At 37.3% G+C, this 19,181-nt stretch overlaps 1 protein-coding gene across 1 annotated transcript in view; it reads right to left on the reverse strand.

The window, feature by feature from the left end:
* Nucleotides 1-19,181, reverse strand: part of LOC138704813 (guanylate cyclase 32E) — a 786,020-nt gene that overhangs the window by 36,037 nt on the left and 730,802 nt on the right. The window contains exons 15-16 of the mRNA XM_069833092.1: nt 6,435-6,645; nt 3,482-3,616 (exon numbers count right to left, since the gene is read on the reverse strand). Coding sequence (XP_069689193.1) covers nt 3,482-3,616; nt 6,435-6,645 — 346 coding nt within the window. The remainder of the gene's footprint in view (nt 1-3,481; nt 3,617-6,434; nt 6,646-19,181) is intronic.

The raw sequence follows: 19,181 nt of genomic DNA on the forward strand, positions 1-19,181 counted from the left end.
TAATACATACAGAGTCTGGTAAGCCTTTATATTTATTTTGAGTGACATATTGCATTGAGAGAAACGCTCTGAGAGAAACGCTCAGTGTATAGAGTGTGTACACAACTGGAATATTTCAATAAAGTTGCTTCCTCTGCACTCGATCCATACTCTTCCGCTTCTCGCTCGCTCATTTTCTCTGTGCATTTCCTCGAAATTGCTCCAGTCGCAATTTATAATATCTTATCTGATCTGAATGTGTGGGAGGAAGCACAGATAAAAATGTTGTGCAATAAGTTCTCTGCTATAACCACAACACGCGAAGACCGGCATTCGTCCACATCAACTTGATGAATAGCAGGAGGTTAATTCGGAGGTCGCCTCCATGAGTGAGAGTAATTAATACAGTGTCACACGAAGTAGGGCAATATCACTCGTTTCCTTGAAACATTTCTTATAAAATGTTATAAACGACGTTGCCGTCGAGAGGCCATGATAATGTGGTACGTTAAACAAAGGATTCGGAAAAGCATTATGGCAAGAACCGTTGAAGTGATACGAGCGCAAATTTAGTGTAAAATATACTAAACTTAATGAGATAGAAACAGAAATAAAGAAGAAAAGAGTAATGGGGAACGATGGAAAGAGAAAAAAAAAGAAAGAACGCAAAAAGGAAAAGACGCAGACTAACGGAAACAGAAATGCAAGTACGAAAGAAAGGAAGAAATGAAGATATAAATAAAGTAACAAACAGAGAAGCAAAATAGGAAAACGATATGGAACAAACAAAAACGAAAGCAAGGACATAAATGAAAATAATAAAAAAGGAGGTACCTGTAAAGAACGAGATGAAATACACAAAAAATGTATGGATAAAAAATAAATACAGAAATAAAAAAGGACACGAACAGAAAAGCCACAAGAAAAAAAAAAAAAGAAAAAAAAAAGAATAAGACGTAACAAAATAAAATAATAATTTATTTACCCACAACTGGGACATCTGGCCGAAATCTACGGCTGAGTATTAGGATTCAGAATAGAAAAGTGCAATTTAATTTGCGAATAGGATACAAAACAAGGGTTAACTTAAAAATAGTGTAGATCTACAATTTCCTGAGAAACGTGAGATAAAAGTAAAATGAAGAATAAATGTTGTAGGTATCATATAACACTGACATGGGAGAGAAAAATTCAAGCTTTGGACCTTTAATCTGGATATAAGGACATTAATAGTGAAATTAGCAGATGGTTGTACTCGGTATTCGGCCTAACGTTTCTTTGTCCCCAACACGTAAGTGACGCTTCTGTTGAGGATTTGATGAGTATAATTCCCACAAGTCCACACCTGTGGAGTAACGGTCAGCGCGTCTGGCTGCGAAACCAGGTGGCCCGGGTTCGAATCCCGGTCGGGGCAAGTTACTTGGTTGAGGTTTTTTCCGTGGTTTTCCCTCAACCCAATACGAGCAAATGCTGGGTAACTTTCGGTGCTGGACCCCGGACCCATTTCACCGGCATTATCACCGTCATATCATCCAGACGCTAAATAACCTAGATGTTGATACAGCGTCGTAAAATAACCCAATAAAATAAAATAAAAAAAAAATCCCACAAATCTAATTGATTACTTAACTTCTAATTTCATAAAGTCAGATGCAACACTTCCTTTCGAAATTTGGGCTTCAGATACAGTAACATCAGAAAGAACCACAAATGCTTGTGACGCATTTCATAAGAATTTCGACCTGAATTTTAACGGTGCACATCCACACACATATCCTGACACAGACTAGCACATAGATCAAAATTAATGATGGCGACAGAGCTAAACCTAATCCTGCGTATGAAAAGAGAAGAAAATATATTATAGGCCTAGAATAACTCATTTCTTAATACAGACTAAGGATATATTAGCCGATTACATTTTTTTAAAATCGTGTCTTATTATTATAATAAGAAATAATTTTTTGACAAGTACCCAGTTCGTTATTACCATTTTAACATCTTGACATGTACCCAGTTCGGGTACTTACTTACTACTGGCTTTTAAGGAACCCGGAGGTTCATTGCCGCCCTCACATAAGCCTGCCATCGGTCCCTCTCCTGAGCAAGATTAATCCATTCTCTATCATCATATCCCACCTCCCTTAAATCCATTTTTATATTATCTTCCCATCTACGTCTCGGCCTCCCTAGAGGTCTTTTTCCCTCCGGCCTCCCAACTAACACTCTATATGCATTTCTGGATTCGCCCATACGCGCTACATGCCCTGCCCATCTCAAACGTCTGGATTTAATATTCCTGATTATGTCAGGTGAAGAATACAATGCAGTTAGGGGACTAGTACTTTAAATTTCTTGACAAGTACCCCGTTCGTGCATTTTTAACCATTCCTATTCATAAAATAGGGAGACCTAAGTCTCTGAAAAATGGGAAGAAAAAGCAAAAAATGACCCCTGCGCGCAGTTGATATATATCCAGAACTGACTGCAGCGTGTAGTTGACATATACCCCACTGATATACCAACTGAACGCCGCGCGCAGTAGATACATACCCAGAACTAACTGCCGCGCGTAGTTCACATATACCCCACTGATATCCCAACTGAACGCCGCGCGCAGTAGATACATACCCAGAACTAACTGCCGCGCGTAGTTCACATATACCCCACTGATATCCCAACTGAACGCCGCGCGCAGTAGATACATACCCAGAACTAACTGCCGCGCGTAGTTCACATATACCCCACTGATATCCCAACTGAACGCCGCGCGCAGTAGATACATACCCAGAACTAACTGCCGCGCGTAGTTCACATATACTCCACTGATATCCCAACTGACCGCCGCGCGCAGCTATGAGTTTGTAGCAAGTAAAATTTTGGTTTGCGCGTAATTGCCACTCTCCGAAAAAAACAATAATATGTATCTTTATTTTAGCAATAAATAATAATAATAATAATAATAATAATAATAATAATAATAATAATAATAATAATAATAACAATAATAATAATATCAATAATAATAATATCAATAATAATAATATCAATAATAATAATAATAATAATAATAATAATAATACCAATTATTATTATTACTTGCTTTATTCCATAGGCCTATAGATAATCATAAATAATACTAGTTAGAGCATTGTTTTTGTAATTTGTCATTTTATGTTAGAGTGTTTTGGATATACTGTAAATGTAGAAAAGAACGAAATGAAGCTGTGTATCATTAAATGTAAAATACGGCAAAAGGAAAATATATTACATAAAATAGAATATAATAAAACGTAAGATCATAAACTGAGACAAAAAGGGTAAATAATAAACTGGAATAAAGGGAATACAGTACGAGAAGAATTAAAAGTAAATAAATTATAAAGTCAATTTAAATAAATAAATAAATTAATTCATTAATTTCCGTTCTAGAGTTGCTGAACCAATTTTAATCACGATAAAATAATATGAACAGGATTTAATTGTTGTCTTCGTCACTTACATGCCCTTCCTGAGTGGTCTGAGTTTGGTGCGCACGGTCTTGAAGTCGGGACGATCTTCCGGGTTTTCAGCCCAGCACTCCACCAGACAATCCCGCACAAAGTTGAAGCTATTCTCCAGCAGCTCCAGCTGAGGCCTGTCAACAATGATTCAACTGTACTTTACTGCCGAACTGCAGGGAGTACATGACAATCAAAAATAATATTCCAGCATGAATTATTTTTCCTCCGATTGAGGTTCTGGCTGACATGTACTTCTGTTATCAGGCCTTACATCTCACTTGACGATATGTGTCAGAGGAAGAACAATTGTTCGTATGCATCTGATTAGTGTAATATGTAGCTAATCGGTGATGTATGAAATGGAGGGGGAAAGAAACTGACCACCCTACCACGTTATCTCCTGGCCTAGTTGCCTTATAAGTGGTGGCTTTTTGGAATCACTTGTGAGGTTCAGACCTGTCTTCGGACAATTGACTAAACAACAACATGAATTATTTCCGATGGAATCTAAGTAGTAGCCGAGAACATACGCCAAAATAGAACAGTGAAGTTACAATCTCCACTCATAATGTATGGAACCTCACGTAAGCACCGGGTTAGAGTCACGATGACTGCGGTATGACTGATAGCTTTCGTCACAAACCAAGGAATGAGAAGCTGTCTAACTTGCTGATGACATACTTCTCTTCGAAACTTATTTTTTAGTGTTAAGCTGCCCAAATCTTTGTGTGTTATAGCGTAATTTATGAAAAGTGGGCAACTGAAAAGAGCCTTCTTCCTGGCTTTACTGTAAAAATGATCTAAACCCCTCTTGTGAAACAGTGGACCCCGATGTGAGGTACACAACCAACAGGTTAGGAACTCTCGAACGCAAGACCCTTAGCAAGCACTTAACGCCTTCTAGTTTTAGTTTCTTCCCCAGTTTTATTTGTCAATTAATTAATCAAGTTTAAACGTTCAAACTTTTAAATGCTATGTAATTTAACCTATTATATGAAAAGTCTCCAGAAGCAAGTAAATGTACTAAAAATTTAAGTGTTTTTTTCTTTGCCCATCTTTAATCTCTTTTCTGGGTTTTACAAGTCAGTACCTGTAAGGGAAGGAATAATTCTTTGGATCAAACACGAGACTTGGACAATGGAGGAATTTCCCAGGTAAGGGATCAGCCACATTATAGACATAGGAGAGAACGTTTCGGGTAGATGGAAAGTAAATTCCAATGCGGCATTCGCCTTTGCGAGTGGGAAAGCCCCCCAAAAAACCACACTCAGATTGGCCGGCCTGGAAATCTCAACCTGGGCTTCCCGAATGTCAGTTCGAGACGATACGCAAAAATCAAAGCACCCGTAACATAATTCAAGAGACAAGTAAAAAGGAAGGAAGATACTACAGTATATGTTTGTTTGCATGCTATATGAAGTGGAAAACAAATTTCAGAGAACAGTTCAAACACTTAATAAAATTTGTAAAATATGTAATACCGTATATACGGGAATACTCCGCACATAATTTTCTGGAATTTAGCGAAGAAAAACTGGGGTGCGCGCATTATTTGAAAATAAGATTGATGTTGCTTCGCCTCAAACACTGGATCCCGTTATACTATACAGCGTATTCCGAATCTCACTCGACCGGTGACATCAATGACGTCACACTGCAGCGAAATAGAAACAAAACTACTGGAAGGTTGGATGACTATCATGGCGGCTGTAAAAGTTGTTGTATGTGCTATGCTGACAAGATTTTGCCAAATTTACATACTGTCATCTCGCTCGAAAGAAAGAGAGCATAATCAATTTATTTCTTGAATCAGTACTAATAACTGGTCCGTTGACATATTCGTTCATAAGCCATTAACATTTTTTTTACGTTGTGCACATTAAAAACAATACAGAAGAACACATCGCATAACACAACAGTGCACGATGTCTTTCGTCTGCTAATTCCCGCCCTGGACAAGAACCAATCAGATTCACTGATAGCGGCTGATGGATACTGCCATCACCCCTATAAGCTGATAGAACCGGTGCGACACCAGTGGAGTCATCATTGAAATTCGGACAACGTGATGCCATCAGATTGCTCAGCGCTGAGATTCGGAACACACTCATAGCCTTGTCCGACCTCGCGCCTCGGTCTGTGTGGCGTAGATTCTTTTTTAGAAGTAGATTTTAATGATTCAATCATACATTACGAATCGATTCTAAAGATTCATCCCAGACTACGTTTTCAACTATTCTTATCGTTAACGAACGACTCACAGGACTCTTCCCTTTGCAAACCACAAGTAAAACAAAAAGTTCTACATCTCTCGCATAGATGGCATGAGAGGTGAGATATTGGCTGGTCTCTTTCTGATTGGTTGGAACCTTTCATCATGACCTCCATTAGTCTACAAAATTATCCAAGATAGTGTTTCCTAATTTGCTATTGTAGGATGTTCTTACAACAGAATGTGAAGATTATGACGCGTTTCTTAAAACAAATTGATATTTTATTTAGTTTTGGAGTACATTATGTGTGATTAATTTCTTGTAAATAAACCGGAAATTACAGCCATTTTTTTTCTCTCTCCAAAAATTAGAGTGCGCGGATTATTCGATGGCGCGGAGTATTCGCGTATATACGGTATTTTCATCTGCGAAAAGAAACCAAAAGCAGTATAATTAGAGTCTATGGTTCCAATTAAGAACAAATTTAATAATAGAACTGTAAGACAGAGTTCATATTTCACTTAACTTGTGTATGTTTTGGTGTACGAAATGAATAATTATAATCATCATAATCATCATCACCGTGCTGTTCCGTCTCAATATAGTTCACAAAGGAGCCTTCGATTCCCGATCTTAATATTATTATATGACATTTCAATGTTAAATATTGCAGAGGAAAGAACGCGTCATTGAATTGAGAAAGGCTCTGTAAAAGTGAAATTGTACAATATGTCTCTACCTGAAGGGTGGTTGTCCTGGCATGAGGTGTATCACCCGGTGTAGGATCTCAGACGCGGCGAATCCGGGTTCTCCGAAAGGCCCATGCCTAGCATGCAGTTCGTACAAGACGATACCGAACGAGTAGACGTCCCCCTTTTGTGTGCCATGCACCATGCACAAGGGGTCCAGCTGACTTGCCCGCAGAAGCTCTGGAGCGCGATAGAGAAGACCTGCAAACATAACAAATTAACTTTCAACCCTTGGTTATACATTTGGAAATGTTATTATACCAACAGACAAGAGCACCTGCAGCACTATACCGGATGGGTGGAACTCGAATTAAACTCACGAGTACTTTGACCATCTATGCAGGCCCATTGCACTACTTTGTGGGCGAGAAATGCCGTACAGACTCGAATAACCAGCGTTTTTATTTTTTGCCAAAAGTAGGTTTATACAGCTGAAAATCAGGAGACACGGAATATATGGGTAATATCAATAACCTGTGAGAAGCAAAAACCTGCGGATGTCGTCGGTTTAGTCAGCAGTCGCTGCGTCTCCTTTGAGCAGCGTGTCCACCAAGTTCTCGCATTCAGTACTGTCCTACAGTGGAACTGGTCGACAAGGACGTCACTAAGTGAGGCGATGGCGCTCACCAGGTTGAGGATTAGCCACTGTCGTCTGATAGAGGACTAAACTGTAGTGGTGATCCTCAGCCGGAGTGTGAAACTTGTCATGTTCCAGTGACAGTGGAATATATGTTTGGCGTCCACGCCTGTGGAGTAACGGTTAGCGCGTCTTGCCTCGAAACCAGGTGGCCCGGGTTCGATTTCCGGTCGGAGCAAGTTACCTGGTCGAAGTTTTTTCCGGGGTTTTCCCTCAACCCAATATGAGCAAATGTTGGGTAACTTCAGTGCTGGACCCCGGACCCATTTCACCTGCATTATCACCATCTCATTCAGACGCTAAATAACCTAAGATGCTGATAAAGCGTCGTAAAATAACCCACTAAAATAAAAATATATGTTAGGCTTATTACATGTTGTAACTGAGATGGCACTAGACTGTAACATTCGTGACGATCTTCGTAATGATTTTAGTTATGTAGGGCTGTCTTAAAATATTTATTCAATAAAGGTCTTGACAAAGTTATCTGTGTGTTCGATGTTATAGGCAGATTATTTGTTTGTCCCACTCAACTCTTTCTCGTGTACAGCTCGATTCAACGATCTTGGCCCTTGTCCTTGTTAGTTCCGCTAGTGAGCGAGCTGTGTGTTGCGTAGTAGGAAAGGAATTTAATCACAAACGTACTCAAGAGAGAAAGAGGGAAAAGGAAGAATGAAAACAATATGTATGCTCGTAGTTGAGGGGCATTTCATGTCCAGAAAATATGTCATTCTGACATTGTTTAGCCATCAGACTATGTCAGTCTAAACAGAAATAGTTCCACGATAATTATAATTCTTATGTTTGAAACATATTTTTTCTTAATCAAATTGTATGTGTTACCAATTGAGTACAGAAATATATGCAAAAACTAATTTTGAAAGACGTAGATCTTCTGAAAATTTAGTTTGTTAGCTGGTTCGTTTCTAATTCCAGCAACTTTGTTAGTGCACTACTTACAAGGGAAGGGTTTCGGCTCGAACAGGAATTTCGTATCCAAAATTTGTATACAGGCCCAGCTTTACATCTCTGTAAAGCTCCCAAAAACATTCGTTTGTGTAATGTGTGGTTTGTCTGTTAGAGCACTGTACAAGTTGAGGGGTGGGGAGAGTACTGCACAAGTTAAGGGGATGGGACACCTTACCCGTAAGCCTAGCCTAACCTAGAAGCTAGTGCGAGTGGTAAAATGTTTAAAGCCCATTTAAGAACATTTTTCTCCAACGTTCTGTCTGAAAATATTGCAGCTAATCAAAAGTATATACTGTTGTGTGAGTCATTGAATGCGCACAAGGACGCAACATTAATAAATGAATCATTCCAAGGCTAGGCCATGGAATGTATGATCATTCCACATAAAAAAACTAAATATATCCAGCCTCTGAATATCTATTTCCTTAGACAATACAAAATATATCCTCGGAGGATAACATATTATATAAGGACTCTTGCTGAGAATCCAGAACTTAAATTGGGAAATCGAGTGTTTATAATGAAAATGCAATCTGTTATTCATAACCAGTTGTCTGCTCCAGTATACCGCCCTATGCTTCAGTATTCCTGGCAGTCAGCTGGTTACGTGAATCGTGAACAAGTCTCGGACTTCAAAAATTTAATTCAGGTGGCATTTGATTTTTCAGTACTGGAGTGTGGTTCAGAAGATCGTTCAGGTGTTGCTTCTGTGTGTTGTGCTTATTGCTCTGCTCCATGCTGTTTCATGCATTTTATAGAGAATCCTCATGTACATTTTTAAAGAAGTACAGAGAGTTACACAAACGAATGCTTTTACGGTCTTCATCACCATTGTGAGGTAAGCGTCTGTACAAATTTTTAACCAAAAATTCCTGTTCGAGCCGAACTTGTTAATCACGATTTTTTGTTACCTTATTTTTGTGTATTACTTTTCAGTTTTTTCTTTCCTTCCCTTCTTTTTTGTATCCATTGTTTCATTGGCCCATCTATCCACATGGAATCACCATCCATCCATCCATCCATCCATCCATCCATCCATCCATCCATCCATTATATACAGGGTGGAGGTGAAATAACTTTGCATACTTAAAGGGCGATAGCGTACACTGAAATTAATAGAAAACCTGTATTACGTGTTGTGATTAAATGAATGATTAATTAGAAAATTAAGTTTGAAGTTTTAGCAGTCCGACAACACCGCTGCGAACACACGCTTCTCGTGATACAGATGTAAGAGGCCAACGAACTCGGTAACTCGGACCATCTCGCTAGATGAGCTGGCGCTGTGTTGCAAACAACTCGCAGCATGCAATTGCTTGAGTTTAGAAGCTTTTAAATTTAAATTTACACGAAAACCGTCCACACTATTGAAATACGCGAGAGGGATAAATTATTCTTTATTAGATTTCCTATCGATATGGATAAAAATCACGATACTGCTCGAAATAGTCACCGAATAAGAGGTTGTTAAACATCTGAGAAAAAAAAAAACTTTTTTCTTCTGAAAAAATTATTAGCTTTCCATCAATATAATATACGGTAGTTTTTTGTTACAAACAACATGGGCTATTTACTCTGAAAATCTACAAGGCAATTTCACTTGCACTCTGTATATCCATCCATCCATCCTTCTATCCATCCATCTCTGAGTATCTATTTTATGGACTCACCCATCCAACCACAGGGCTTCCATCCATCCATCCATCCATCCATCCATCCATCCATCCCTCCCTCCCTTCCTCTCCATCCATATTTCTTTAGCCTATCTTACTGTAAGTGTAATGTATTATGCCCAATAATATGCACTTTTCAACACTATTTAAAAATCAGAAAATGTATTATTCTAACTATTTGCTGCCTGTTTACAGAATTAAAGCTGTATCTATATGCCGATATGTCTGGAAATATAACAATCTATCGATTACCATGTTGTTTTATTTTTCTGTATCAGGCTTCCTGTATTTCAATTAAGTAACACAAACTGCACAGTATAACGCAGTGATTAGCTTTGATGTGGTTCCATTTCGGATGTTCGTTACATCATCATGATAATTACCTATGTTTAATTGGGGTCAATGGAGAAAAAAACTGTAAATAGCGATTGAACCAAATTAAGAGAGCATGATGTCATTAGGTTTAATGAAATAGGATCAGTATAATTTATATTACGTAAATTTCTACATATTCAATAGTTATTTTCGACCTTAACGGACGCTTTTTGAAGATATAGACCCTGCCGAGAATGGTGGAATGTTGTAAGTGATAAAAATTATTAACGACTTATTTCAGAAAAGTTATAAAACTGGAAAGCCGCTAACATCATGTCCGTGAATGATAAGGCTCTAGGACAAATTTCTCCGATTATTTCTAATCAATTATAAAATCAATGTCTCCTATAACTCTTTGCATGCGACTTAATTCATAGAGGTCGCGGCTTTTTAGCCGTCCAGAACATTTGCTTAAACAGAGCGTTACAGAGCAGCTCCAAATTCATGGCACTTGCCTCCGCGAAACAAGTAAACCGACAGGAAGGCAGAGTTAGGGGTGGGAATAGTCCTCTTTTCCTTGCAGAAGATGATCAGAAGGAAGTGAGCTGGAGTGGGAGTAGAGTAATGACAGAAAATCTAGTTCCCTAAAACTAACGTGTAGTTTCAAATTGTAAGATTTATTTTGTTTCATGCGTGTAGCCTTAATGAAATGAAATCAATATTAAAGAGTTATAATTGAGAATTATGAAATCATATTTAGAATTTAGCCTATGACATACCTTGAGGGCTAAGGCCTCCTGCATGTAGGCAGGGTAGCTCTCATTCACTCTTTAGGTGAGCTAGCCTAGAGAGTGTTCACCTTGTTCTCTTGTTCATCGTCTCTCGTGTTGGGTATGAAGCACTTTCACTGGTTTACGGTCACTATTCACTGATTCTGCCGCGCACTTTGCATCATTTCACTATTCACATTATCATTCGCGTTGCTGCTGGCCCTTCAGAACACATTTCACTTTCCACTGATTGATGTTTCCTTCGACAGTTTTTTCCATGTTGATCTGCTTCTTGCGCATCTCGTCCACTGCTTCCCCGCTCTCTGTGTGAATGTATCCGCCCATCTGATTTTCTGTCTTCCTGCACTACGCTTCCCGATCCTGGGGTCCCACATGGTCACTCTGAATGTCCACTGGGTGTCAGGCATCCTAGTTACGTGGCCTCCCCAATTCCATTTAAGTTCGTCTGCAACCTGTACTGCGTCTTTCATGTCCGTGTTCTTCCCGAGGTCCACATTGCGGATTAGATCTTTTAGCGTCACTTGCATTATTTTTCGCTCCATTTTCCTCTGGCAGACATTTACCATCTGTCTCAGCTTCTCGTAGACCATATTTGACAGCCATAAAGCATTAGTATAACATAAACTAGAAAAATCGTCTGCAAAGTCTGCTTGTTCCCAGCAAATTTCGTCATTTCGTGGCCGGGGATCGAACTCTCTCAAGATTCTAGAGGTAATATATACTTAATCCTTCACAAATAAACATAATATAATAAATTTCCCTTGGAGTTGTTACGATTAGATACAAAATTGTTAGGTAAACACATATTTCGTTCCCACTGAAATAGAAAGTCGTAATTGAGTTTTAAGTTCCGGACATAATCACCTGAAAATACATTTTAAATTTCCTTTCACATAAAATCGTATATTTTTGAAAACTATATACTTGTATTTCGAAATATTTATACAAGAACACATTTTTTTTTTTTAAATTTCGATGCAGCATACTGCATGCTAAACATCACCAGAATGTAAATGACTTGGATAAGATTTAATGTGACATTTATGCCTCTCCCTTGTACGGTATGAAAACGACGCTGCTTCCATTACCTAACATAAACATCCGCTGCCATTAATGTACAGTACGTATATTAAAACTTCTTGTGAAGTGGAGCGGTTATTTTCCCAGTATGAGTCAGTGCTCTACGGTAATCGTCAGTTATTTTTAATGGACAATTTAATTTAAAATATCACCATGCATTTTAACTTTGTAAGCAATAAGCGAGACGTAGTAAAATTATATCCAGCATTCGATGCTGATGAATACTATAGCTATATATATTATAGGCATATATCTTCACCCATGAAATAACTTAAATATTGTCAAATTTTTCATTTTGTTACATATTATTAATAATTTTTGCACATAAAATTAATATTTTTTCTAATATTTGTCACATAAAGGTCAGATTATAGTTGTTATAATATAATATAATGGAATGTAACAGATGTATGATGACAAATGATGTGATATAATAAAGTAACACCTTCTCTGGCTAGTGAAATATGTTACTAGTCAGCAATTTATGCAATGAGAGGGGAAAGGAACTAGCCATCCTACCCCATTACCTCCTGGCTTAGTTGACACACGTAGCTAGGTAACTTTCGGTGTTGGACGCCGGACTCATTTCATCGGCATTATCACCTTCATCTCATTCAGACGCTAAATAACCTAAGATGTTGATAAAGCGTCGTAAAATAACCTACTAAAATAAAAAATGACACGTGTGATGTCTTATTGGTGTCACATATGAGGTTTCAACCAGTCTTCGGGCTGTTGACTAAAATAATAAAATACGACATAAAACACTGGAATATGATATACTGGTAAGATATACATACTGTTCTTCAACCAGGAGATTAACCGTGAAAGGAATGTGCTTTGGAGCGAAGTAGATAGATAATATTACCGTTATAACGTCAGTTAAAAAAACATGCGCTCTCCTGCATGTTATTTCCTATATGGAAGGATTGAAAGACCAGGAGATTAACCATGATCTAATTTTGTAACTAGAATAGTATAAGTATGTGCGTATCAGTGTTATCGTTTGTGCTTTGGGGGTTAGCCAATGGAGATGCGTGTACCCACGTGTGTGACCTTATGACATCTTATGACATCAACATTCATTCATAGCATTACCCCGCTGCCTCTCATTCCCCTCAGACTTTCTCAGTATGTGTTGTGATATATAAAATCGTCGTTGTTCCTGCAATAACTCCTATGTGATATATTTATCGATTTTAAGATTTTTGCTCTATTAAATACCTTAAATAGTGATACAGCAAATAATAAAATCTCCTGTATGTAGGCCTAATTATATTTATTTCTTCGGAAAATATAAGAATTCACAGTCTCCTATGTACGGCTGCCATAGGATGAATAAATGTGTTTTCTCTTCCTACTGAATAATTTTACATTTTGCACATAGGAGTTATTGCAGGAACAACGAGAAAAGCGGTTTGTAAAACAGTTGAAACGGTACGGAAACGTTCAGCATATGAGCAGTATTAGATTGTCTAAGGGCCCTAAGGCATTAATATTGGTACCAAAGGAAAGAGAGAGAAAATGGAAGATCGAAAAAAAGATGGCTTAAGGGCATTCTGGACGCTATGGAAAGGAGACACCTCCATAAAAGACAGTAGAACAACGGAGAAGAATGGACTTCGGAAATCGAAAGACATCAGTCATCAAAACCCGTTCTTATATTATCATATTTATGAATACATATTTGTATTAATTACGTTGGCGAAGAATAACTGGATACTAAATTGAATTCTTATCGATGACGTTTTTGTAGCATTAGCAAAACTGTTTTTTTTTTTTTTTTTTTTTTTTTTTTTCAGATCTCATTAATATAAAATTATATATAACATTTTAGTCATTCCAGCCAGAAACTTATTTTAAACTGTTAGTACGGAGTGCCTATGTGGGTTTCCAAGCATTGTATGAAATTATGTAAAACAATGAAAATTATATGCTAGCATTTGTCAAGTTCCAATAGCCTGACAATGTTTTTAAGCCCGTACTTGTTATTTAACAAGAATAATCTAAACAATGTGTGACCAAGTCCCTCTCTCGAGAAAACAGCACAAATCAGATCTGATGTAGTTCCAAACGCTGCCACTAGATGCCTCGAATGTTGCCTCGACGATATCGTTCGCGGGACTGTTACTCTGAAGTTCAATGTGACACGCATTCCAAACTTTTCGAAACAAACTACAGAGGCATCCGAAAGTAAAATTAATTACACAACAGATTAAATTGTGTCTTATTTTAATGAAACTTTTGCCTTTCTGGTTTAAACATGGAAATACAAAGAGAAGTGAAACTGCAGAGGTTTTTACTCTGAACATCAGTTCGTATTGCTTTCAGAATATGGAGGAAAATTTTAAGTCACTAAAATATGCTGTCTAATGTGGAGGTGCGGCGAAATATTAACTTGATGCTACTGATATTCTACAGTGTGTGTTAATCTAGAATTAAGTCGGTAAAAGCAGTGGAACGCTCTCAGGTCGTGAAAGGTGACGCTAGTGGGACTTAATAGGATTCTGAGCCAACAGGATTGAATCGACAGATAGCTGCACACAGCTGAATGGTAAGATACAATAAGTTTGTTCCAGACTGCGGTGCTAGATTTCGACCCTTCTTCCGTACAAAAAAAAGTCTGTGGTAGACTACCATGGTGTAAGTAGGTTTAAATCATTAAATAGCTTAAAATAATTTTGTCCATAATTACGAAGACCACAGTGAAAACGAAAGCTTCAATTAATTATTACTTCAGGGGAGTTAATTGCTAAACAATGCGAAAGTTGTGAAATATAACCTTTTTTTAAGCTCCCTATACTCACAACTACATGCTATACAGTTATTTTCTTTTGATATCAATTTTATACTCTTTATATTTCTACTATAAGTTCTGATACATTACTTTATTTCTTGGAAAAATGAGTCTTTCATGAATAACTGCAGTACATTCAATGAATGGTACAATATTCTTTTTTCCAATATTTCATTATGCAAAAAAATGTTAATCACATAGACGTAGAATTAGCAGAAGGCACCCTTCCCAGAAAGAATAAGGTCCCATTAAATACACAGTGTTTCAGACCATCCGTATCAGCCTTTTTTCTCGAAAACTATATGATACTGGTTGTTCATAAACAATTTTGATAGCCGAAACCTAAGTAAAGAATCGACTGGTAGTAGTACCGTTTCCCTTAACAGGGATGCCTGTGGTCAACTTTGAAACTTCAAATGAGAACATGGGTCATTGAAGGTACCATTGGAAACTATTTTTAAAAAGAAACTCTCTTATGGCATATTTGAATGTTTAATAATTTAAAAATTATTTTTCTCTCATATAATGAAGTGTAAGTCAGAACAATTTTAATACATTTCAATTAATCTGACAGGACAGCATCGTAATACAGCTAATAAAATAACCTGAAAATTTCATAACTATAGCAAAAATATATAATTACTTTGAACATATGAAGGGTTCAGAGCCATAGTGCGCCAAGCGCCATTTATTAAAAACGGAGGGAGCAAGGGTTAAAGTTAAGTGAATACCATAGTTTAATGAAGATTGACATATCATTTAGCATGAATGTGTATACTTCATATTACTTTTTATATGTTTCCATGGAATTATGGTGATAACTTTATTTTAACCCTTGTTTTCTATGGTTTTAGTAAATGGCGCTTGGCCCACTATGGTTCTGAACCTTTCATATAGATTTCGGAAAACAGCGTTTAAAGTTAAACGTATACTATTGGGCACTGTGGCGCCACGATTTGAACAGACACAAATATTCTCGAAATATATATAATGATTAAAAAATAATTATATTTATTACAAACAAGTAAAAAATTGCAATATTTCACCCAACTCCTCTTAAGATAAACAGAATTATGTCAATAAAAGCCTGTCTCTCGCAGCGTAACATGATTAGCTTTATAAACAGAATTTCGATTAAGTAAGACGACATGAGATTTCTGTGCAACAGCACGACTATCCCAAATGAAACCATAAACAAACTAGGAATAAAAATTTTCCTCGAAAATGTTGACGAATTTTTCTATAACTAACTAGCCTATGTCGAGAGACTGAATGGACATAAAATTTAAGTACGTCTTTTCTTTTTTACCGGAAGAGAAAAAAAAAAATATTAAACGACTCATTGGAAAGACCAAAGGACCAAAGTTATGAAACACAAAAAGGCTTTGAAATTAAATATTAGAACAGATAGACCGAGAGATACCTACGACATGGATCTCTCACCTTTACGTCCCTTATAAATAAAATTATGTTAAGGATTTTTATCGCTCTAAAATTTCAATGCCCTCTTACGGTTTTTAACTTGCAAATCTCAAACCTAACAATAAATACTGTACTCACTAATATTTTTTGTACCAGATGGAAAGGGACTAGATAGAATCTTTCTGAAAGATGAAACAGGGAAGGCAGTTAAACATAAAAGTATAGTATCACTGTGGTATAACAATTTTTCAGATATTGATACCAGTATAAGAAAACAGATTTCGACATTTTTGTCACAGAGGAACATTGGTGGCTGTGCTTCTCTCCTTCCCGCTCTAGTCTTGCTTCTACAGTCACTAAATGCAAGATTGCCATGTCTTCCTGTCACACAATTCGTTACCGATCTTCAATGGAATCATGGCCATACCGTCAAGGTTTTTTTTTCTCTTGTACGGAGGATGGAGCCGACGGCTTACACTTCAACCTGAGGCTATCTGCACTTACCACTCATGTTCTGTGAATGACTGAGTGGCAGAACGGCCGTGCTCTTGTACAAGTACAGAACGTTGAACCGTGAACTGAACCCGGGTTATGGTAGATGAAGATGATATGTGGATTCATGATGGCGAAATGAATCAGAGGTCCAACGCCGAAAATTACCCAGAAATTATGCTTCAATTGGTTGAGGGAAAACCCAAGAAAAAACCCAAACAGGTATCTTTTCTCAGCCAGAATTTGAATCCGGGTCCGCACGTTTCAGGTCAGACGCGCTAATCGTTACGACAGCGGTGGACTAATCGTCAATTTTACACAAAAACCAACTTCTTGATGATTATTTGCTCTAAAACATCCACTAACATTATGTCTTCAACGTCACTCGTTTTCCTGGAATACGCATTCCAAAATTCAATTAAAATGTTACTTTTCTCAGAATCCGTTCATAAAAGACGACATTTTGTTCGATTCACTATCCTAATTCATCTTTCAAAAGGATCCTATTTAGTCCCTTCTACCGTGTAACTTACAGTTAATGATTTTTAGATCTATAAAATAGTGGTAATATAAAAAAAATACGAAAGGATAATAGGCCTGAATGGAGAAACCATTAATCACAAAATTTTTCTCGCAGACGTTTTTCTACCAGATTCTCAGATGATATGCCTGCGAATGAAAACAGATCTTTCTACTAAGAAATGTACTTAGAGCCGGTATTATAAAAATAAGTTAATCTTTCGTTGTCTTAATCCTCACCTGGAGTTGAACATATACGCCGTATTATGAAGAATCTGTCAAGTTAAACAGTGAACTGTTAAAGTTGGCAACAAAATCCTATCATGTTTTGTTTGTTTTGTTAAAATAATCAATGTGGTTGATAATCAGAAGAGTCCAAATTCCTCTAAAACGGATGCCAAATTGTTGCTGAAATTAGTGAAACATTATAATACTTACTTACTTATGTACTGGCTTTTAAGGAACCCGGAGGTTCATTGCCGACCTCACATAAGCCAGCCATTGGTCCCTATCCTGAGCAAGATTAATCCATTCTCTATCATCATAACCCACCTCCCTCAAATCCATTTTAATATTATCTTCCCATCTACGTCTCGGCCTCCCTAAAGGTCTTTTTCCCTCCGGCCTCCCAACACACTCTATATGCATTTCTGGATTCGCCCATGCGTGCTACATGCCCTGCCCATCTCAAACGTCTGGATTTAATGTTCCTAATTATGTCAGGTGAAGAATACAATGTGTGCAGTTGTGTTCTTTCTCCATTCTCCTGTAACTTCATCCCTCTTAGTCCCAAATATTTTCCTAAGCACCTTATTCTCAAACATATTAATCCTCACCTGGAGTTGAACATATACGCCGTATTATGAAGAATCTGTCAAAGTGAGAGTCCAAGTTTCACAACCATAAAGAACAACCGGTAATATAACTGTTTTAGAAATTCTAACTTTCAGAATTTTTGACAGCAGACTAGATGATAAAAGCTTCTCAACCGAATGATAACAGGCATTTCCCACATTTATTCTATGTTTAATTTCCTCCCGAGTATCATTTATATTTGTTACTGTTGCTCCAAGATATTTGAACTTCTCCACCTCTTCGAAAGATAAATTTCCAATTTTTATATTTCCATTTCGTACAATATTCTCGTCACGAGACATAATTATATATTTTGTCTTTTCGGGATTTACTTCCAAACCTATCTCTTTACTTGCTTCAAGTAAAATTCCCGTGTTTTCCCTAATCGTTTGTGGATTTTCTCCTAACATATTCACGTCATCCGCATAGACAAGCAGCTGATGTAACCCGTTCAATTCCAAACCCTCTCTGTTAACCAGGACTTTCCTAATGGCATACTCTAGAGCAAATAATAATATTATAATGTAAAAGGACAGATTCATCTATGTGAAGAAACAAAGGAGGAGCTGATAGACGAATTTAACAGTGTCACTGACAGTACACCACGATGTACAAAAAATCTAAAATGTAAATAGAATGTGGCTAAATGCCATTGTTTACAAGGTCTTTCAATTATTTGTATAACCTCTTCATAGACACTTAGCACTTCTTCTTCTATTCCATATGCTTCCATTTTGCGATACCCAGAGAGAATGCAATAAATTATCTAATTTAGACTTTAACCAACACTTCCAAGAGAGGTGTTAAAGCATTTGGACCTTTTTAGGTTATGTGTTAAAATCCTGAGCATTTCGCATGAAAGATCTACAGTAGAATCTTACAAGCTGTCAACGAATGAGCCGTTTAACAGATGGGGAAGAGAGAGAATAAAAAATTACATCAAAGTAGAGAGGAAATAACGAACAACGTTGTGACACCTAACAAAAAAACGAGTTGAAAGGCAGGAGGATGTTGGTATTGCTAGCAGACATAAATGGAAAGAGATGTTACTCCTCATCTCGCAGCGGAAAGCACAGACGTCTTCCATTGTTCGAGTAATGACTTTCCACGTGAAAGACACTCCAATTACATTAAGTAATTTGACCATTGTCACAGAAATGAGAATGTTGTAAGAAAAACGCCGAGAG

This window comes from Periplaneta americana, chromosome 8 (genome assembly GCF_040183065.1).
Source record: "Periplaneta americana isolate PAMFEO1 chromosome 8, P.americana_PAMFEO1_priV1, whole genome shotgun sequence".
Classification (NCBI taxonomy): Eukaryota; Metazoa; Arthropoda; class Insecta; order Blattodea; family Blattidae; genus Periplaneta; species Periplaneta americana.